This window comes from Podarcis gaigeae (genome assembly GCF_964106915.1).
Source record: "Podarcis gaigeae genome assembly, chromosome: 14".
Taxonomy (NCBI): domain Eukaryota; kingdom Metazoa; phylum Chordata; class Lepidosauria; order Squamata; family Lacertidae; genus Podarcis; species Podarcis gaigeae.
Genome location: NC_139690.1, coordinates 9,798,914 through 9,821,741, shown reverse-complemented (window position 1 = coordinate 9,821,741; position 22,828 = coordinate 9,798,914). Strand labels below are relative to the sequence as shown.

At 41.3% G+C, this 22,828-nt stretch overlaps 1 protein-coding gene and 1 long non-coding RNA gene across 16 annotated transcripts in view; one reads left to right on the top strand and one right to left on the bottom strand.

Annotated features, from left to right (window-relative positions):
* The window catches only part of LOC310831800, a 389,087-nt gene extending 366,935 nt beyond the window's left edge, over nt 1–22,152 (bottom strand). Inside the window, exon 1 of the long non-coding RNA XR_014557965.1 lies at nt 14,826–22,152. This is a non-coding gene — a long non-coding RNA (uncharacterized lncRNA). The remainder of the gene's footprint in view (nt 1–14,825) is intronic.
* Nucleotides 1–22,154, top strand: part of CSNK1G1 (casein kinase 1 gamma 1) — a 54,344-nt gene extending 32,190 nt beyond the window's left edge. For 9 of the 15 annotated variants that reach the window (XM_083712789.1, XM_083712780.1, XM_083712782.1 and 6 more), the window contains 2 exons: nt 840–946; nt 16,587–22,154. In XM_083712789.1, coding sequence (XP_083568915.1) covers nt 840–946; nt 16,587–16,641 — 162 coding nt within the window. In that variant the 3' untranslated portion in view covers nt 16,642–22,154. Of the gene's footprint in view, nt 1–839; nt 947–5,150; nt 5,194–12,229; nt 12,459–16,586 lie in introns of those variants that run through there. The other 6 variants (XM_083712779.1, XM_083712778.1, XM_083712786.1 and 3 more) reach the window with 2 other exon arrangements.
* Nucleotides 22,155–22,828: the final 674 nt, after the last annotated feature.

The window sequence follows — 22,828 nt, the reverse complement described above, 5'->3', positions numbered from 1 at the left end:
GAAATAGGCAATAAGGAAATAGATGAGAATTTGTGGGGAGTATACAAGGAGGCTGCTGCTGTCTGGTATCTGGCTACAGCTACCCTGATATCTGCTTCCTCCCCTCACCGATCAGAATTGCTTGAACATTTGGTAAAGAGAAGTCAATGCTTCCAATGTAGTGTTGAAAATAAGCAAACAAAACTAATAGCCCACAGATTCTTAGTAGTCCATTTACCTTCATTCATGTGAGCAAAGCAAAGCAAAGCAAAGCCCTTAAAAAAAAACCCCTCTCTCTAAGCAGAGCAAAACTTGTGGACAGACCATGTGCTTCACATGTAGGTCCCAGCTTCAATCGTTATTACACTCTGTAGTTGGAGTGTGTATATTATACATAGTAGAGATAGAGAGACAAGCCATCACTCCTCAGACAGTTTTATACAGGCAAACTTTGGTCACGTACACTATATGTATATTTTGACCACTTGCACTGCTTTCTTTCTTTTTGATGATGCTTCCACTGATTATTTCAGAGCACTGTGGATCTTCTCTGTCATTGGAACCCTCTTGATCCCAAATTAGGCTAGAGGTGTAAAAATTAATGCCTTAAGATTCATAAACTAGTAGTCTGCAGAATTCATTCTATGTCTCACACATTTTTTAAGTATATCCTAATCCGAAAAAACCAAAAAATGCTGGGATGTTTGCAGAGAACTTACAACCCAGGTCATAGAATGAACTTCCTTACTGACCACCAAGTTTCATTTTCACTTAATTTAATTTAATGTGTCAATGCGTGTGACACAAACTGGGGCTATGTTTTCATATTAATGTCAGGGCTTTGTTTCTATTTTTTTAAGGTGGTAAACTCGACCAATGGTGAGTTGAACATCGATGAACCAACAGGAGCACCTTCCAATGTACAAATTGCAGCACGTACTGAGGTGGAAGTAGTGGAGGAAGCTAAGTATGTTTGCCGTGAAAGCAGTCCCCCCCCCCCCTGCATCATTTGTGTGTCAGATCAGTTTGTGTGTTCTTGTGTTTGATGCCTATATCCATAACCTGCTATCAGATGCTTTGTTTTTGCATGATAACCTCAGTGCTGCTGCTGCTGATGGTACAGCTTCTTTTCACTTGCACTGCCCAGTTAATGTTGCTGTTGGCCAGAGCATGCATTGCAAATTAGTATTTCAGAAGAATTTGCAAGTGGCATGTATAGTAAAAGTCCTTTGAGTTAGGGCTGTAGTTTCTGTTTGTCAAACTGTATGCGCATAACTAGCGCTGGGGATGCAGAAGCCAGAGTCCCTCTTTATCCCTCATTCTTGAAACCTGAGCCTATGCAATTTTAGGTTAACCTGCCAGACTGTGAGTACCTCCTTTTTTTGCTATGGAAACACGTAAGGTAACTTTAAAAGCTGCCTGCTGGGTGTTGCAAGGTATTTTGTTGAGAGAGTAATGCCTTGGCTGTTTTTCCATCTCCACCATTCGGTGGCACTTTGCATGATCTTCTACCATTACATGAACCATGATGTGGAATTTTCTCTAGGTAATCAGCAGTCCTCTCTTCTTTATAAATGAAGTCAGCACACACCTAATGCATTATGGGAAGGAGGTTCCACAAAGGCTTCATCGATCAAGGCATAGCAGATTGACTGACTTGCCTTGTGGCTACTGAATGTCTCAGCAATCATAGGCTTCTTGGCAAACATTGCGATTCTTTATTTCCTAGGCTGGAAATAGCCTAAAATTGCTTGTGAGAAAAGCAAGTGTATGCAATACCTCTAATTGTGCTTTAGGTATGACTCTTCAGCTGAGAAGTAATCGCCTAGCACTCCATTACCCAAGAAATGTGTTATCGTTCTGTGAACATTTCTGTCTTCAGCCATAAGGAGAGCTTCATAGCTGCAGGAATTGCAGGATTTGAATGTCTTTAAATAAAATTGAGTGTTCCTTGTGGCAAACTTAATAATTGTGTGTTGCATTCCCAGCTGAGCCTCTGTTCCTCTGCAGGGGAACAGCATATTTCAGCAGATGGGGGGTGGGATGAGGTATTAACTACTTTGGATATTTATTGTTATATGATACAGAGCTTTCTGCCTGAGTTTCTTTCGACAGCAGACTAGCTTCCACCAAGTGCTACTCAAGTGAACTAAGCTTCAGTACTTATACTTTGCTTTGGATACTAGCTTTCAATAAATTGTTCAGCTTGTTGCTCTATGCAAGACAGCCTTTGCTTTGGTGCTGCAGCATCAGCTAAGTTAGGTTCGCCATATCCATGGAGCCTAAAAATTAAGACTCCAGAATGTCCCCAAGGACATACTCTCCTGTGGTGGACTTGTTGCTGCAGCTGTGACAACAGCAATATCTCTGCATTTTAACTTGAAAATAAATCACAGTACATTCATTGAGTTTTTTTACTCCCTAGTAAACATGCTTAGGATTGCCTCCTTAGTGGGAGATGCCAATAAAATACCATTACTGACTTTGATTGTACAGCTGAGCTATGTGAAGAATTGTTTTCTTCTGCAGTAAATAAGAAAGTTAGGGACATTTAATGTTGACTGTAGAATTGGGGAAGGTCCTGTGGTTACAACACGGTGTACCATATCTCCTCTGCATTTGACCTTTCCATGGAAATTGCACATTCAAGCTTTACCCACAATTTCCTGGGTATGCTAAAAGTTTCCAAGACATTTGAATTCACACAGACTTCTGGTCAACATGATACTTCAGTTGAAATGTACAGCTATTCAAAGGAAATGACTGATACCACAGTCTTATTAATTTCATAGGGCTTTGGGCAATTAACTATGTATAAAACTGATGAGTGTGTGTGTGTGTGTGTGTGTGTGTTTAACTTGTATAGTAAAATTTGGAAAGCTGAAAAAGGCGTTTCAGTTTTACTTTCCTCTAGACAAGATGCTGTCTCTTCTCTTTCCTCACTCTGCCTTTTACTCTTCCTTTCTGCCTGTTCATCTCCCAGCCATGGATGATCTTTATTTACTTATTAAGCCATCAACTTCTAACAGACCATTCAAATGTTGTCTAGCTCAAGCTGTGTGACTTCGTCATTTTTTAAGCCTGCTGTGTCTGTGTGTCTCCAGACTTATTCTTGCTAGTGAAGCCTTTCTGTCTGCTCTTTTTTTTTCTTGCTGTGAATCTCCTGCTTGAATAATATAAGATCTCTTTGTGAATTTCTATCCAGACCTTTTTCTATTTTCCTCCATATGCAGAATTCCCTAGTTTTGTCATTCATCAGTTTCTCTATCCTTCAAATATATATGAAAGATGCTCACTACCTTCAATCATGCAACCTTATCTCTTGATCCATCCTTTCCTACCTCTGATTTCTCTCTCTAGCTATCTTCATTTGTTCTGTGCTGCCTAGTTCCTTATCATGGGCTTTCAGACATACAAATATTTCTCAGTCCTTATTTCCTCCTTATATTCATCCTTCCCCCACTTTCAGCTGTCATCCAGTACCTTTCCGTGCAGAATTTGTTGAGCATTTTGTATGATCCTGTTTACCTTTTGACCTCCAACTCCTTCCTTTACTCTTTTCAATCTGATTTTTGCTAGATTAACTTCACTGAAACTGCTTTTACCAAAGTTTTCAATACCTTCTTCTGGCCAAACCTTAGAGTAGCTTTCATTCTAATTAAACAATCTGGTACCTTCAATCATGTCAACTTTCCCTTAAATATATTGTTTTTGCCGTACATGATCCTCTTTAACTTCTTTTTTCCTTTTCCTTTATCTCATTCCTTGACTCATAATATGCTCTACTTCTATTCAAAATGTAGCCATTTGCCTCTGGTTGCTTGCATTTAGCTCTCATTGCTTGTGCTTACTACACTTATACAGATAAAAATTCTCTCTTTTTAAAACTCTTAATTATCAACTTCTAATGAATTCTTTTACTCTGATTGCATTGCTAACAACTCCTGTAACCCAAACTAAACAACATGGTAAGAATTCAGATATCAATCTTAAGAACCTAAGAAGAGCCCTACTGGATCAAAACAAAGACCTATGCAGTCTAGAATCCAGTTTCTCATAGTAGCCAATGAGACGTTTAAGGGAAGTCCACAAGTAGGACATGCGGGCAATAGTCTTTTCCTGCTGTTGTTTTTCAACAGCTAGTATTCAGAGGTAGGATCTTTTCACTCAGATACTTCCTCTCCTGACTACCTGTCCCTACTTCTGTTGCTGGCAGAAATTTGATATTTTCCCAATCTCCCAAGACTGCAAACCTGCGGACATGGAATGCTTCTCTTTCTTGTTGTCTTAATACTGCTACTGTTTCCACCTCTAAAACTGTTTTAAACCACCATCCATGGTATTGCATCCTCTTTCTGCTGGCTACCGTAGCTGAAAGTCACCCATTGTCTTAAATCTCTTTTCCAGCTTCCTTTGTCACTTTCCACACCAGCTTTGTCTTTTGTAGCTTTTAAATTTAAAGGCTCTCCATTATTTTGCTCCAGACCATAAGCTCATTTGATGTTGTCCCATCTATTTTGGTTTCTCTTCCACATTTTCCACTGTCGCCTATGTTCTGCCTAAGTTAGACTGTAAATACTTTGTGCCAGAAGCGTTACTTCTGCTTTCTCCAGCACATGCTGAAACTTAAATAACACAGTAGTGATGGTGGTAATAATTTATTTCCAAGGCATGTAGGGAGACTAACTCCTTCTCAAAATGATAAATGAAGTTAAGGAAATGTAGGGGTATTGTTTTGATCAGTTGCCATGTTCCATCAAAGCACTTAAGGTATTTGCATTTGAGCCTTTTTAGCCAGCTATCTCTAGAGTTTCCTTGCAACTTAAAAGGGTCAGAAACCTTCTTGCTGCTCCTATCTGCCAAAGTCCTCTAGAGCACATTCCCGTCAATGATGATTTTCTGATGCTCTAACATAGTTGTCCTAGACAGTTGTGAAAACTTTGTCTCAAAGCAACAATCCCTTGTGATAGTTCTTTCCTGGTTAGTTGCAGAAGGTTCAGGTGGAACCAGGTTTGACAAGGCAGGTAGACGTCGTGTGTATCACAGATCTGCACTGCATGTTTGCATGACTTGCCATGACATGCTTCCATCTCGCCTCTGAACTAATGTCTCCCTACCTTTCTGTGTTTTTATTTGTCTTTCTTTCTTTCTCCTCACACTGTCTATTGTAGCTGCCTGAAAATGCTCAACTTGTGGTGAGTCACTCTCTCTGGTTCACATACAAGGGGGCGTGAACCAGACTAGGCCATGATTGGCCAAATCAAAATGAAATTAACAGAAGGGGTGGGTGAGCTGCTCAGAGTCCTTGGACTGTCATCCTAACACACCATACACTTGTCTTTTAAGTTTTACTTGGGTGATCAAATACTTGAAGTTAGGAAGTGCTTGGAGCTAGAGGCAATACATTTCCTATGCAGTTTTCTCTCTACTTGCACACTTTTGTCAGTTGTCAATTTTTTGTGGCAGGGGCACAACTGTCCTGAAAGCATTGCACTTGCTACAGAGCTAGAGTTCTGCTCTTTTCAATCCTGATTTCTGTTAGCAGCTTCGTGGTAAAAATGTGGCTTGGGTGGGTGTCGCCCTTTGCTTGGTATTTCCAGAGCTAGGCTTCTACAGTAAGAAAATAGTATTTATTCTGGACTGGGAACCAATAAACTATTTTCTGAATTACATCTAGGCTGCTTATACCAGGCACAGATCAAGGTACTTGACTTCCTGTGGCTTCCTGCAGTTTGTGGGGAAGAGTTAGTTTATAGCCTTCAGCTTGTAAAATGGTGCCCTCCAGGTGTTTTGAACTCAGATGTCTGTCGGCCAATGGTCATACTGTATTCTGAAACATCTGGAGGGCACCAGGCTGCAGAAGGTGGGTTAGAGCTTCATATTTTGTTGTAGAGGGTGAGGATAGGACAAGGAGGCAACCTATGTGATGAGGGTTGTTTGCAAGTTGGAGAAAAGCTACTACTCTCACCATTGTGATTATCGCTGATACAGTGGTGCCCCGCAAGACGAATGCCTCGCAAGACCGAAAACCCGCTAGACGGAAGGGTTTTCTGTTTTGGAGGTGCTTCGCAAAACAAATTTCCTATGGGCTTGCTTCGCAAGACGAAAATGTCTTGCGAGTTCCTGCAGGTTTTCCCCCCCCCCCTTTTCCCAAGCCGCGAAGCCGCTTATCAGCTGATCCGCTAAGCCGCTTAACAGCTGATCCGCTAAGCCGCTTATCAGCTGATCCGCTAAGCCGCTTAACAGCTGATCCGCTAAGCCGCTTAACAGCTGATCCGCTAAGCCGCTTAACAGCTGATCCGCTAAGCCGCTAATAGCGCCAAGCCGCTAATAGCGCTAATCCGCTAAGCCGCTAATGGGCTTGCTTCGCAAGACGAAAAGAACTGCAAGACGAAGAGACTCGCGGAACGGATTCTTTTCGTCTTGCGAGGCACCACTGTACTTGTTTTTATGTGTGCCCCAAACTGCAGCTGTTCTCTCAAACAGTGTGTGTGAACAAAAGGCATCCATAATGTTTCATGCCAGAGTATAACCTTGAATGCACCTGAGTCCACTCCCTTACTGAAGATAAGCAGTTCTGGGTCTGGTCAGTTTCTGTATGGATGACCACCTGGGATTCTCATGTATGTGACCATGTGTTGTTCCCCAACAGAGGAAAGGCAAGCTAGGGTACAAACATTTTAAAAATTCTGTCTTACACCTATTTTGAGCCCTGATGGGGCCAGAATAAGCAAGAGTTTCCTTGTCTGAGCTGCAGAAATCAAGAGTCACAGCTTAATGGCTATGGAGATAGGTTTACTTGCTTTCTGGCTAGTTTTGAGGGCCACCTACACACGGCAACAAGGGGCAAAACCTCCCCTACCTGTCCTGATGCACCAAGATTACCAACTCTGCTCTTCTTCCTTTCTAGCTGGGCTCTCATAGTTGTCAAACACTATGTGCTCCTTTCTGTGTAAGAGGTGCCATCCTCATGCATTTTAACCTGAACTGTCTCATGAAGAAATGATAACTTTAAGATTTTATTGCTGTGAGGTCTGTAATGCTACTGCAAATGGCTAAACAAATTGTTACCTTTCTGAGCAGTGATTTGGGGCAAGGGTCCACAAAGTTCATAGTTGCCACCAATCCCACTCCTGTATTTTCTGTCTTCTCTTATTGTGTGGGATATAGAGAAAGTAGGAGTCCTGCTCTTTCTTTTCTGCTTGAAAACTGCAGTGGAGAGGAATTTGTGTGGTGTTGGGTGTCCTACTCACCAAATGGGCAGGGGACACTCCCAGAGGGTGACTTCTAGATGCTCTTTGGAAGAAATGGGAAAGTAAATTAGTGCCTCTCTCTTCTCTGAGGCTTTGTAGAGAAAGGGATGCATTTTTTTATGAAATGGGAATGTTTTTCCTGACAACTGGACTCTTTAAAAGCAGGTGAGAAGCTTGTGATGTCTGAAACGTGTGGAAAGCGGAGTGTTTTTAAGGAACCAGCTGCCCATGAGGATTCTGTATTGAGTCCCTCATAGGGTCTGCTGCAGCCCTTGAGTTTCTTCCTCCTCTGGCTATACAGTGGTACTTCGGGTTAAGAACTCAAATCGTTCTGGAGGTCCGTTCTTAACCTGAAACTGTTCTTAACCTGACGTACCAGTTTAGCTAATGGGGCCGCCGTGCTGCCGCGTGATTTCTGTTCTCATCCTGGAGCAAAGTTCTTAACCCGAGGTACTATTTCCGGGTTAGCAGAGTCTGTAACCTGAAGTGTCTGTAACCTGAGGTACCACTGTATACGGAACGAAATCAGCCAAAGGAAGATGGCTAATTCAGTCTGTAGAGCATGCAACTCTTAATCCCAGAGCTGTGGGTTCAAGCCCCACTCTGGACAAAAAGATTCCTGCATTGCAGGGGGTTGGACTAGATGATCCTTGTGGTCCCTTCCAACTCTACAATTCTATGATTCTATGATATTGTCAAAATAAACTATATAGGTTATTGCATAGAACATCAAATTCAAAGTTTAAAAGTCAAGGTTAATGAGGCACTTCCACCAGGGGAAGAAATTACTGTTCTAATCCATGAAATCTAGAGCCCTGAGAATATTTTGGCTGCTCTGTTTCTTCCCCAGTTTATGTCTTTTGTACACATGTTTCTTTCTTATAAGGACCTGGCTACTGTTGTAGCTGAAAGAAAGGGCAGATAACTGTTGTATACCTTGTAGTGGAGAAAAATGGTAGCAATCTTAACAGGTTTGGGGTTGAAATCATGAAGGAAGTCTCATTTGCCTGTAATCTCTGTTGAAAACACAGCCTGTTGTAATTGCATTTGTGAATTGCATCTGCGTTGATGGCACTGGAGAGAGAGAAGATTGAGATTGTTAGAGTGAAAAGTAGAGTCGAGTCATGTTTTAGCTCAGGTTCCTGCTGCTTTGCAGTATCATGTATTCATTGCAAGAGGCAAATGTTACTATTGTATCTTACATTCTGCAATAATGGATTTCTTGACTCCGGCTGCTACTGGTAACAATTCCTCCTCCCACAACAAAATAAGTTAATTATTGGAGTGTGTTAAAGAACAACAGAACTCTCACAACCCAACATTCAGTCCTGTGTGTGTTCTGTCCTGGAGAACAAATGCCATTCTTGAGTTTTGACTGTTGAGTGTTAAAATGGTCCTCTTTCAGACTTTTCTAGTACATCCGTACCTTGGTTGTTGAACGCCCTGGAACTCGGGATGTTTTGACTCCTGAATGCCGCAAACCCGGAAGTGATTGTCCTGGTTTGCGAATGTTCTTTTGGAACCTGAACATCCAACGGGGCTTACGCGGCTTCTCATCAGAAGACACAATTTGGTTTTTGAATGTTTTGGAAGTCAAACAGACTTCCAGAACGGATTCTGTTCGACTTCCAAGGTACGACTGTAATTGGGGCATCTGTATGCATACCAAATTTCTACTTCTGGGTGGTATGCAAGTACTTTTAACTATTTTGGGCTATGCTTCCTGGCCTCTATTCTTAGAGAGTTGCACAAGTGTCCCCACTTGAGGACCTAGAGTGTCTTGAAAACTGAACACATAGCAAATCTTAGCTTTCTACGTGACGTCCAGTACCATGGCACTGTGAGCCCATGAGTTTCAGGCACAAATGTATGGCCTGATTCAGGCATAATTATCCCAGCCTAGCAAACAAAATTGTTTGTCCCTGTCCAACAGGACTGGTATCATTATGTCTATGGAGCATCTTCCTACAAAAGACTAGTGAATTCAATTTATGTGGTGGGGCGTTTATATCTGTAAGGCTTTTTATGAAGGAACCATGGAGCTTGCAGAGCTTAATGTTATTTTTTAATGTTATTTTTTCTGAAGTTTTGCTTGTTCTATGTTTTCATTTTATGTGATATACCAGTCTTGTTTCTGCTTGCTTGTATTTCTGTGGTGGCTGCAGAGGAAAGTATATGGAAACACAGAGAGCTAGCAAGGGAGGGATGGAGCATTCAGTCCCTTCTCTACCAGGTGCACACACTATAAAATTCACTATCACAGGCAAATTCTTAAATATAAGGCTAGGATAAACAGGCTAGGATAAACATGCCTAGTGAATTCACTACTAGGCATGAATTTTCCAGTAATTGGGGTGTTTTAGGCTGTGTGTGTTTTACTTTACCTTTTCACGGGTTTATTCCTTGTGTACTGTTGCCCCTTCTTGAAGTTATTTTCAGACCTGGTCTATATATATGCCAAATGTTTACTCTGTCATCAATGTGGCAGTAGTTTGACCAAATAGTCATATTTGAACTATGATTGTGGATTAGGCCATTATTGAAGTCTTGTTGGGCCGAATGGAACATAGATAGTTTGGAGATGCTGATGCTTATATTTTTCCTTCCTGATCTGACTATTGCTGAGGGCTGCAGATTAAACTGTAGGCTTTTATATCCACGCATATTCATTCATTTCTGTCTGTAGCTACCTTTTTGTTTTAAATATAAACTGTACAAACAAGTGGGCTCATAAAATACAATAGTCTATATCCAGTGTTCTCTGTTTGCTAGCACAAGGATGAGTTTTAATGTTGCACAACAGGTGAATCCCATACAATAATTGCACACGTGGAAATTCATTGCACAACATATTGTGCTGTCTGTCACGCAACGAAGTTACCAAAGGCCTGTATATGCATTCTCTGGTTCAACAACGTTCTGCTGGTGCAAAACATTTCACCCGCAGGGCAAGTATCCTGCTTAGTGACTTGGCACTGCATTGCATACAACCCAGTGTGTATATATTCCCCCCCCCCAAAGAGGTATAGCTAGCAATAGATGTGCATAAAGTGTCCCATAAAGTCCATGGTTATTAGCATTTCTGTAGTCTTAAGACATACTTGGCCATACCTGACTCTTTAGGGGTGTGTGTGTGTGTGTGTGTGTGTGTGTTTAAGAGTTCAGAGTTCCTGAGTATGTATCTGCAGTCTTTTGAGCCACATCATGTGCTGTTACTTTTTGAATAGCTTCCCACTGCAGCTGTGGGAAGGGCACTTGATTTATTTCTTATTTGCCTACTGCTTCAAACCGAAGTATTGTAAGCGGTTTACACACAAAAATTAAAATATCATAAATACTCTGTGTGTGCTTCAGAGGGGTCTCCCTTCTAAACATAAGCTGCCTGGGGGAACTTCTCTTAACCCTGTAGCAGGACAGTGTGTGTGACGTTGGAGATTTCAGCAGGAGTACATCTCTTACACTTGTGAGAATATCTTGGATTAGGGCCAACCTGCATTCCTTACAAACTAAGTACCTTCCTCCCCTGGCTTTGTTTGCTGAGTTCTTGCTGGAGTAAGAGTATATGATTCTGTCCATTTGTTTCTAGGTGGTGGAGAACTTGACACTTGGCAGTGGTGGATCATTAGTCTCCCAGGGAATTTTACCCACAGTTCAAGAATTTAGTCTTAGATCACCCTTTTGTAACATTGTCTGATCCTTTAAAAGAGAGAAAACTATGTTAGATATCTGTTTGCTACCAAACCAAATGTGTGCAATAAGCCAGCCCTGCACCTGCTTTGGACTACAACTCCCATTTGGCTGGGGCTGGTGGGAGTTGTAGTTCAAAACAACTGCAAGACCCCAAGTTGGGAAATGCTGCAATAGGCTATGGAACTAAAAATCCAAGGCTATCCTGTTGGTGGTGTCCCCGACTGCCCTACCTTATTTTGTAGGTTATATCCCTTGGAGGCATTTGACCCTCCTCTCATATTTGGGCAGCATTTAAAATGCTAAAATACCTTAACAAGCAATCTGTCTGACGGCCTGTATTTACTGTCTTCAAAATATTATCCTCTACTTCTGTTACTGTTTAGGAACAAGTTGGCTTACAAACCTAAAAAATAAATTCAAATAAAAGCACACAAACAAACACAGTGTAACTTAAGCAGTTGGGCATCTGGAAGCCCCTATAATTAAACCCATTCCAAAGTTTTGCTGAATAATAATTTTCACCTAGCAGGTAAAAGTCCTAGGCTGTTTAGGTCTTGATAGGTCAAAACCAGCACTTTAAATTTTGCTCAGAGCAAACCAGAGAAGTTAGTGAAGTTTTTTGCTGGAAGCAATTGCAGAATATTTGTGCTGTCTGGCAGCATTGCAACATCATCATCTATCTCGGTGGGTAGGGGTGTGTGTGTGTGTGTGTGTGTGTGTGTGTGTTTAGAAATATGCAAATGGCTTTGCATTATGATGCCGGCCTTCTAGCATAATTGGTGCATTTTATTCAACTTCTGTGTGTTTTTGTATGTACCATGCTCAGTCATAATCTTTTGGTTGGACTGGGCAAGCTGCATATTTCAAAAGTGTACATCTTCCATTGGCATGAGTGGTAGGCCATTGTTATTTATTAGCATTTATGGAATCATTTGCATTGCATTAAGAGCTGATACACACACCCATTTTCTTAAGTGGGAAAGTCAGAACTGGGGCGGATCTCCTTGTATTATTTCTGAAAAACCATGTTCAGGACATGGTTAGCCAGAAATTATACAGTATAGTGAATTTCACAAGACACTTTTGCCATGTGACTATTGGGAGGGGAAACCATTTTATGGCAACTCTTCCACCTTAGAAATTTGAGGTGATGGGAACATTAGAAATAATCGCTAGCATATCTACTTCTGCCACTTGTTTGTATAGATGGAAACAATGAACGTGGGAAATGGGTGTTTTTAAGGAATATATCGCGTATTCCATCAGTCTTTGTGACTCTCTCTCTCTGTCTCTGCTTCATTTCATAGTGAATTAATTTCATAGGTGAAGGCCACCCAGTGTCCACTCCAGGCTTCTCATAAGAGACTGGCTTGTCTGGTTCTGCCAACCATCCAGCCTGTGTCATCCGTAATGGAAGCCATCTGTGCAGCATAAGTCACCCTAGCTTCATGCATGCCTCCCAGGTTTTACAGATCAACTTCCTTCACTTATGTTGTTCATTTTATCATTGATTAAAATACACCATGTCAAAACCTAGATATGTCACCTTCCTGTTTTATTATAGAGTTGTCTTTCTCTCTGAGGTTTTATCCACTAATGAGATCACATGCCTTATATGGGGCTACCTATGCAAAGTAAATCAAATTGTGTAATCAAGGTTTCAGATTTTACACCTAAAATTAATTATGGAAAATAAGCAACTCTCTATAGCAAGTTAAGTTACTTCGATCTCTCAAGATGCAGATTTTCTGTGAATAATAATTTTCTAGTAAGGTCTGTGTTACAGAAATTTCAGTTAGGTAAACAGTTATTATTTGTGGAGTGGAAGTTTATGCAAGAACCAGTTGTACCTCTAAGGACTGCCTTGCCACTTCTTCTTTGCTCCAAGCAAGGTTGGTGCCATGGGGTTCTTTTCATCCATGAGATGGAGCATAGGAGGCTCTGTAGGGATTGCCAGCGCCCAAGGAGGAGATCAAGTTTTGTCCACTCCCTGCAATGTCTCCAATTGCAGCTGCTTTGATTACTATTGTAGAAGGTAGTGGAATCCGTAATGCTAAATATTGTTAGTGGAAAAACCATTCACTTCTCTGGAAAGGGAAGGATACATACAGTCCATGTGTACTGTTGAGCATTTTGCCAGCATGCCATATTCTCCCAAATTGGTTGAGTCTCCTTTAAAAACACACATTGTAATTGATCCAGAAACTGAGAGTGGGAGAAACATAGTTGTGCTGATGCTAGCAGTGCCTGTAGCTCTGTTCTAATGCGGCAGGCTATGCACTATAGGCATTTGATATTGCAGTGGGTGACCAGATGCTAATGTTAACTTTGATTGTAGCTCAGTGCAACACAGTGAGTTCTCCGCCTTTTCTTTTCCTCCCCCTTCTTCCCCATCATTCACAGCTCTGTGAGACCAACGCAATGGCTTATTGCTTTGCATGGGCTGTTCATTGTGGTGTCTTTCTCCAAACCACGGAGAGCTCCTCATGGTCACATGTGGGCAAAGTTTCCTCTCTCATCCCTGTTTCGAGGATGAAAATGGGCAACATTCAAAAGTCATCTGTCCTTGTTCTGCTTCATTATGCTTGGGTGACTAATAGTTTTCTCCTTGAGTTATTGAAAGAGGGAGTACAAGGGTGATAAGACGCATGTTGAAAGCTGCTTCTGTCTAGTAAATTTTGTCAGGCAAGTCCAGGTGGCTCAGGTAAGAAGGCAAGCAACATGCTATAAGGAAGGAGGAAAAACTCCTGGAGGATAATCTAATTTGTGAGAAGGCAATGGGTGATTCCTTTTTGACCACAAAGGGCAGGAGACCTATCAGGGAAGGGCTTCTAGGCCATAAATTGCTAACACGGCAATTTTTTGAAAAAAATATTATTTCTACTAAGTATTATGTAAGCAATTATTCCACAATAATTCCACAATAATTATACATTACAGTACACATAAATAACAAATGAAGACAAAAATATTAATTAAATCTAATGACAATAAATCATGATCTAAACAGTATTAACTTGCTTTTAATTAGCTAATTCAGATATTCATCTGTTGGTCAACTTATTCCCAGAATGTAGTGGGATTGAAAAGTTCAATCTTTCATAGACTTCATTATTCCAGTATTGAGGGGTGAGGGAATCTTCAATCTTTCAATAAATCACTTTGCTGCTTTCCTCCCCTGTTACCTCGTTTGTGAGTTTAATTGAATAAGCCATGCCCATACCCTCAAGCACCAGGGGTCAATAGAGGGCAAGTTAATTTTCTTTCATTTATGACTAATAGCCAGTTGTGTTGCTGTTAATAAATGTGTAATCTTGAGATCCTAGGAAGATGACCAATCATTTCATTGACTAACTGCCGCCTATGTGGTTTTTTTGTGTGTGTTTTTTTAAAAAACCACCCCAGCTATGATAGAGATTCAATCATTTATTATTTTGGGGTATAACTGAAAGAGTTGAGAAATCCATTGGAGTTACCCTACAATACTCATTTTGTGTTTGAGCATAAGTTTGAGTGCCAGTTACTGCTCAAATACATTTGATATAAAACTGTTCACAATATGTATACATGGAGTGGGCTCTATTATCTGTAAAAAAAATATCATTAAATCATCTTTCCATGTTTGTTATCTGAGAGAAATGTCCTGTTGAATGCAAATTTGCCACCATGCTATCAATTTAACTTTGTGAACGGTATTTTACTATTAATCTAGTAATTATATGCTTAACTTTCTAGCCGCTGAAGCATGGGAATGCCTTGCCTCCCTGCTTGTGTCTTTATTGGTCTCTCAAGATATTTGTAAAAATAATCTCCTAAAATCTTGTAGGGTGGTGTTGGGAAGAAGGTTGATTGCAAGGATTTCTGATTCCCAACTGTTTAACCATTCTAACAACAAAATGACACTCTCTTGATCTAGATTATGCAGTTGAAATGATAACCTGGAGTGGGCTTTTTATATTGAATGACTTCATTTCATTCTGGTACTCAAAAAGAAAGAAAAAACACACGCAAATGTCTGGCCTTATAATTTTTTTAATTCTATGTTTCTGTCTTTGGCACCTGGCTCTGGTTAGTAGATCTTGGGGTTCTGGTAAAGAACCACGTAACCTCACAAGTCATGAAGCCTGTCCACCTTTACTGCAGATCCTGCTTAGCCAAGCCTAGGTTTTATCCAGCTTTCATGCATATGCCAGATACATTTTACTTCAGAGCAAAAATATCTACTCTAAGCGTGTTGTTAAATCCACCTGCTTTATCTTTGTTGCCTTATCAATTATAAACTCTGCTTTAAAAAATAATTGATTCTACCTTGGCTTTTGATCGATTAAATTTCCATATTACCAAAATTTGGGGGTATGTATTGGTGGTGGTGATTTTGGCAGAAAGACACTGTGGCTCTTCAACATGAGACAGCAAATAACAGATAAAACCTATCTCTCATTTCTAAAGTGGCGAAAAACATCTTTATTTGTATCATTTTGAGAGTTAGGATTACAGGATATTATGGACAATCACACCAGAATATAAATGGCTTCAAGATTTGAACAATTTCAGACCCCACCAGCATTTAAGATAATACAGAATTAAAAGACTTACTTGCATTGAATCCAACCGTAAGTTTCAGTTTCCTGTAGTTCTTAATGCTAGAAGGAAATCTGTGGTGTAAGGCAAAAAATACCTGCTAACCTTGGGAGAAAATGTACCTTTTCCCATCAAGCTCGACACAGAGAAGAGGAAGCACACAAATCTGGGTACCCTGTATAACTGATTTTTTTTAATTGATAAAATTATCTTCTACAAATCGTCATGACTACAACTTTAATTTCTGATTAATCATAGATTAAATTGATTGCTTGAAGTCCACTTCCCTATAAAGCATGTTTTTTTCCATCTGTTTTTATAGCAAGGGCGATTTCTTGTTCAAGTCACTGTTCTAGAATTCTACTTCAAGTGTTTTGGAAACTTCACATCAAGACAACTTTGTGTTTAGCAGTTGAATTCCAACCCGTGTTGTTTAAATAATTCTTCCACACTTCTTTTCAATCCCTCTTGTATTTTTAGGCAACAGCGGTGGATTTTCTCATCTTATGCTACATAGGTCCATCTGTGTCAGCAGCATCCCATGCCAGGGTTCTTCATGTCTCAGAATTATCTTAGGAGTTCTTAGCCACGGTTCCACTCTAAAAGCATCCTGTTTGTTCATAGTTTCTTGTATAGTAAATGTATCATCTGTGTTGGTGAAAGCAACTTGGTTAAAAGTGTGTGTTCTTGCAGCTTTCTGCCAGCGGTGGGGGTGGCAATTCTGAGTTGTGTGCCATGTTCACATTCCCCGTTAGTTGCAAATGATGTTGGTTTGGAAAATAATACCAAAGCTAGAGGCTAGAACTGGTCATGGTAACCCTCAAGTTATTACAGCCCTTGAAAAATCACATGGGTCCCCAGAGCATGGTGGAGGTTCCTGGTGGTGATTATTGGACTACTTTGATGCTTTGAATGCCTTGAGTTTATCTGTTGTTGCAGGAGAGGGTGGGTGTTGGGAGCATGTGTGTTGTGTGTTTCTGAGAGTGAAGACGTTGGCCACGTCACATGCTTTGTGTTGGAAGGAGAGGGCTTGCTGGAGGTCCCGGTACTCTCTATTGATTTGCTGTGTTCTTTGTGCTCCAGGTGCTGCTGCTTCTATAAGAGGAAAAGGAAGAAGTCTTCCCAACGCCAGAAATGACAGGCGTCTCCTTGAGGTCTTTGGGGGACTTTGTTTACCTGCTGTTCCTGCCACGTCTTATTGAATGGGGCTTCTCTTGGGGAGAGGACAAGAAACAAGGGACATATTAAACCAAAAAGAGAGGAAGGGGGGGAAATTCCAAAATAAACATTCAGGTGGATTCCCTAAATGGTCTCGCTTGCTCACTCCACGCTTGAAGCTCCTTTTGGAATCAGGATTGCATCCTTTTCAGCACTCGTTGCCCTTGTTGGAAGGTTGGCTGGCTACCTTCCTGTCTGTACAGCAGTTCAGCAAAGAGGGCGTTCCTGGTGGATGTGCTTTTGTTCCTGCTCCCTTTCTCTTTTGTTCTCGACATGCTTTCCCCCCCCACCAACAGCGGGGGGCTTTATGAACTGCGGGGTCAAGATGGTGGTGAAGAGAGGATGCTCTCCAGAGGACCCAGCTCCTCTTGCTGCGAACGGCTTAGTTTTGACTACACTGGCAGCTTAGACCTGATCCTTCTTAATCGCACTCCAACGAATTCCATGATAGTAAGCCAATGGCGAGAGAACTGCAATCTACATTTCCAGTTGCCTTGATTTACTGGTTTCTGTGGCATCTCCCTTCTCAGAATGGTTACAGAGAAGTGTCAGTTGTTCTAAAGGAACTTACGTTGTTGCACTTTTAATTATTTTTAGCATTATGTATGCGTATGCTGTACTTGCGTGTCCCGTCCCCCCCTTGTGGGTGTGAATGATGCCAGCACACATGTTCAGCTTGTATTTGAGTGCAAAGCCTCCCTTTGACTTAGTTTGTCCACCACATTTGGAATCCCCTGGGACTATTCAGGGGTTTTCATACCCCACTGTTGGTTGTGCACTGAAGCTTACTTGAATTTTCAGCTGCCCTTTCCAGCTGTCAGTGAACACCCCTCTTGTGGTTTTTCTCCATGGTGCCTGACATAACCTGCTTGGAATTGGAAGTCTTTCTGCTGGCAGGAAGGAGAAAAGTCAGCTGGGCTGAATTCTGGGCAGGTCACAGAAATGCAAATGCAGACTACTGTAACCGAAAGTGGAAAGGATGAGGCAGTTTGGCCATTTAAAGGGAGCAAAGCTATTTCATCAGCGAGAGGACACTGCCACTGCCTTAGATGACATATTTTATCAGGCCTTTTAGAAGTTCGAGGCCATCTATACAGACTAGAATAGCATGTGGCTTCCAGCAGAGCAGTCTGAGTATTACCTATGATTCTTTCTGTTATGCAGTCAGGGCTCCTTATTAACATGCCCCAGGCAATTGGATAACTTTGTTTTATTCTGACTTTCCAAATGGGATTGGCCGCTCTCCATTCAGTGTGCTCCAAGGCAGAGATTGTGAACTCCAGCAGATCTTCTGTGGATATGGCTTGAGACAAATAATTGGAAATTTGAGGGAGTTGGCCCCAAAGGCCAGGACATACCGTGTGGCCTCTGCCTACTGCCTTGAAGTGAACTGAAAATGTTTCCTTTTCAGAAATTTGATACCTGAAATCTTGTGTCTCATCTTCCCTAATAGGTGGCACCACAATGCTGTAGTTCAGACAGTAATCCTTGGGGAGGGAGTTATCTCATGACCATAACCCTCTTAACTTGTTGGGAAAAACTCTGGGAGCTCCTTGCCTACAGACAGAAGAAACCTGCTCAGGGAGAAGAAGCAACTCTCTCTGCAGTAACTCCTTTGGTTCCCGTCAATTTCTTGAGTATTCTTCTTAATCTAAAAGCCTCATTTTTAGCTTTGCTTGGCTGAGCTTTGACTGCCTTCCTCTCCCTGGTTCCCCCAACACTACTTCAACCCTTGAGCCAAATGGTAGACTTGTTTTCCTCATGAGCTGTCCATCCTAGAAAGTTGTGCATCCATTTTCTGAGTGTGGCCAATTGCCTTTTTATTGCATTTAAAATGCAGATAAGAGGAGTGAACTCTTCACCATCAGTCATTGATTAGAAGGGTTTGCTTTTTTTAGAAGACCTTTTAAACTTCTCAGCCCATTCCTCCTGACTACTAACACTCTCTTTAAATGTTTCTAAGGCCACCTGCTAAAATGAGCCTTGCTTCCCGCTCTTGGCATGGGAAATATCAAATATGAGATGTAAGATTTCATGAAAACTTGATCTTTGTGCTCCCAGCTGCACCACACGCATCTGTCCTTTTGCAGTCTAGTTCTCTTCCACAGAGGAGCATCTTAGAATTTGCAAATGGAGGAAGCTACACAATAAACAGTCCCCCCCCCAAATTGTTTTTCTTTAGAAGTCTTCATTATTTTTAATGTCTGATGGTTGAAATCGATCTTGCTTTTGCTTCTCTGCTCCATTGCTCAGGAGATCTAGCTTCCTTCTGAATGAAAATATTTGTATGCATATAGGGAACATGTGCTCTTGAAGCAGGTTATTATCCAAACCAAACTGTAAGAAATGTCTCACAGTAGGGATACTTGAGTAAAAGTCTAGATTTAGTGGACTCATGGTAAGGAGCAAGAGAAACTAACTTGGTCTGGATTACTTGTACGACCCTCTTCTACTGCAAGTGAACATTTCAGTTGTTAAGCATCTATATGGGAGAATGTATGCAAAGTGTTGGCCCATTTTATCAAAACAGTCTCCCAGTTTCCCAGTGCTTCCATACAGTGTCTTCATATCAGGGCTGTCTCTGCAGCCTCCCATTTTCAATGAAGCAACATGGAGCCGAAGCCATCTTCAAGAATTCTTCTCCATTTCTGAAATGTGCTAATTTTCCCAGAGAACAGTCAGTGGTAAAAATGACTTTCTCCCCCTTCATTCTTAACTATTCAATCTTAGCTGTTTTGAAGAGAATACTATGATGATCATCAATAATACTACAGCTAATTACTTTTGCTTCCAGTTCTAAATCAGCGCCATCCTTTGCAAAACAAAGCTGAAGGTATTTGATTATTTTGAAACAAACGGTCAGAAGCTAGTGAATAGGAATGAGTAAGATTATATAGGTCTCCTTTCCCTCTGATCACTGGATGTGTGTCTTTCCAAAGGCCAAATCTGCTTAATTGTGGGGATTGCCTTGCTTCAGGAGCTGACTAGCTGGCCTCTAATGTTCTCTGGGTCTCGGAGAATAACATGTCAGCACATATTCTTAAAAAAAGACATGGGTAGTTCTTCCAAGTGCTCATTCAAAATCTACCTTCAGTTTTGTTGCTTGGAAAGGCAGGTGTCTGTAAAATGGACTGGTAATCCTTTGTAGACCCCTCCACCCTCTTGAATTTTAAACAGTCATGATCAAGACTTTGCTACCAAACAGTTGCCTTTCTTTTTAGGGTGGAAGGAATTAAAATAGCTAATCTGCATTAGTCTCTATAAAAGCAGCTTTCTTGTGATGTAATGAGTATATCACTCTGAAAATTGCCAGTGGCAGAATTAGAAAATTCTTTTCCTTGGGGCTGGTTTGAATTCCTTTCTCCCTTTCAATTTTCAGGCCTTAATCTTGTATTTTAAAACACACGCCATGAATTTATCTTCAAAAACTATTGCTTCCTGGGACGCTTGTTCTTCAAAATGACCTGCCCAGTGCCCCTGTAGTCCAAAACAGGCACGCATGACTTAAATCTTTCCACATCCGTGGTTTATAATGGCATGCAGGATGGAGGAACAAAATGTATATTGCTCCTTGACGAATGGAACTTGTAAGCTCTCCCAAGAGCTTTTATGAGTGATGCTTTGTGGAAGGTAAACTGCCATGGTGAGCATTTCTTTGTATGTAGTCTGAAGATGGTGTTGTATTGCTGGGTGTGAACTGCCAAATATGCACCTCCCTATAAATACAAAGCCATAAGCCCCGTTTTCTCAAAATACTAAAGATGGGGGAAGAGGGAAAATATGCTTTCTCCATTGCTTATCAGGCCTTAAAGGAAGTACCCGTTGTTTGGCTTGGAAGGCTATTTTTTCCCATTGGTTTTGAGCCTCACCGATTGAGCTTCCTTTTCTTTTTTGCAGGTCTTGATGTTGGCATGATGTGTAGCAGTTAAAGGGCCTAAGAATGCCAGGCTACTTTGCTTGCCTTGGCAGTACTCAGTGCCGTGTTTGTATTATGCATATCCCAGTAAGTGACTGGAAGGGAACTGATTTCTCAAGCCTCCCTTAATAGTTTTACTGCAGGTCTCGGGTGGGGTAGCTCTAGCCCTCTAGATGTTGTTGGACTACAACTCCCATAATCCCTAATCACTGACCATGCTGGCGGGGACCAACGGAAGCTGGAATCCAACAACATCTGGAGGGCCACAGGCTTCCTATCTGTGCTGTAGATGAACCACTATAGGAATTACTCTCTGCTGTGTGAATGTCTGGAGGGGGTGCAGATCTTTACTTCAGTATTTGTTATGCAGCAGGCCTTGGGTCTGAGGATGAGCTGCAGCTTAGTCTGCATGCTTTATTACCAAACTTCTTAATAGCGAGGAAACCTCAGTCTCTGACCAGGATGCCCTTGCCTCAGCTTAGTGATGTAGTAGGAACCTCCACTTCAGCACCTCATGGGGATTTAGTTCTGGAGTTGTTGCCTCAGAATACTGCTCCTCTGGAGGGTGTGGTTTCTGAGAGGGACTGGGACACTCTTACATTGAGCACCTGGTTCCAGTGCCTGCTCTGAGTTCAGTATCCTCCCCCCCCCCGAAATGACAGGTGCATGCCAATCAAACACAGGCAGGAAAATGGCTTTAAATAGCCTCTCTCATCCTCTTAAGACTGTCTCAGGAAAATGATCACTTTTTTTCTAAGAAATGCTTTTCCAAACTGCATAACTGCTGCATAACTGTATAGGCTACCTTGTGGAACTTGGGAACAGGTTAATCTTCTCCAGTTAGAAAAGCAACTTGATAGTGATAAGTCTGTCTTTGCAATTACCAAGCAGAGAAGAGAATTATCATTTGGGGGCAGGTGGACCATACCAAATATTGTATCTTCCCCAAACAGGGAAACCACAGTTAAGTGGCTTGTTCCCATTGGAAATTTTGTGATGTATAATTTATTAAGTCTGTTTCTTTAATGTAGGCCTTTTGTGCTTTTAAAAATGGGATGATTGGGATAATGAGTGCAACTCTTGTTACTGTAAAGAAAAATCAGCTGTGAAAAATCTTTTTTAAAGTATTGTGTGCACATGTCTGATTCTTGTTGAAATGCCTTTTGATTTTTAATCTTTTTATTTTAAATGTGTAATGCAATGTTTTATTCATATAATCCTGGCACTGCTCTTGGAACTTGGCAGTGAACATGAAGCGTAGTATTTTTTAACATGAATGTCAATTTCAAATGCATTTGAAACGGTTCAGGATAAGGGCTCACAAACACGATGTGCAGGAGGCTCCTCTGGCGCTAGTTGGATTTCACTTTGCCAGGAATTGGGTCCTGCTACTGATCTTTTCTGATGTGCCTGTTTTTAATGGGACATTGCAAGAAATGTTGTGTACCTTAAATAACCCCCTTTCCCCTATTTGCACCCTTTTAATGTAAAATAAACCATCAAATTTGCTCTGTTCACATCTGTGTAGTCCTTTTTATTTTCTCTCGGGTGCCATGTCCCATCACATTTAGCATCTTGAAAACAAAGAGGATGCTACTCCTGTGATGAGACACTGCATTTCCAACCAGTAACCACAAAATATGCTAATACTGTATTGTCTAAGAGAAAACTGGAGATGTTTGCAACGTAGATTATATTTGCAAAAGAAGCATAAACACAGCTTGCATGTGCTTTTGTGCTTCCATGGTCTCACCAACAAAGGAAGCATTCATGTTCAATTCTGTCACCTTGGTTTTGAATTGAGACCATGCACTGGGTTAGTTTACTAACGCCAGGCTGTTTGTCATCATCAGGCAGAAGTTATGAAACACTACTCTCTGTCTTGATGCTGTAGTGAATATGTTGTGTACTATGTGCACACTGAACACAGTATTTTACATTCACTTGCATGCTATCCTCTGCAGTCAGAGTGAGTGGCCAGGTAGCCAAGTGCTGTCATGTTATTTGGGATAGTGAACAATTCTGAAATGCTTCTGTTAGGATGGTTGGGCAACGGAATGAGGAATAAGGTTTAAGTAAACATAAGAGCCTGTGGATCAAGCCAGTGTGGGAAACCTGCAAATAGGACCCAAGCACAACAGCACTCCCCCTTCCTGTGTTTTCCAGCAACTGACATTAAGAAGAAAGGGTT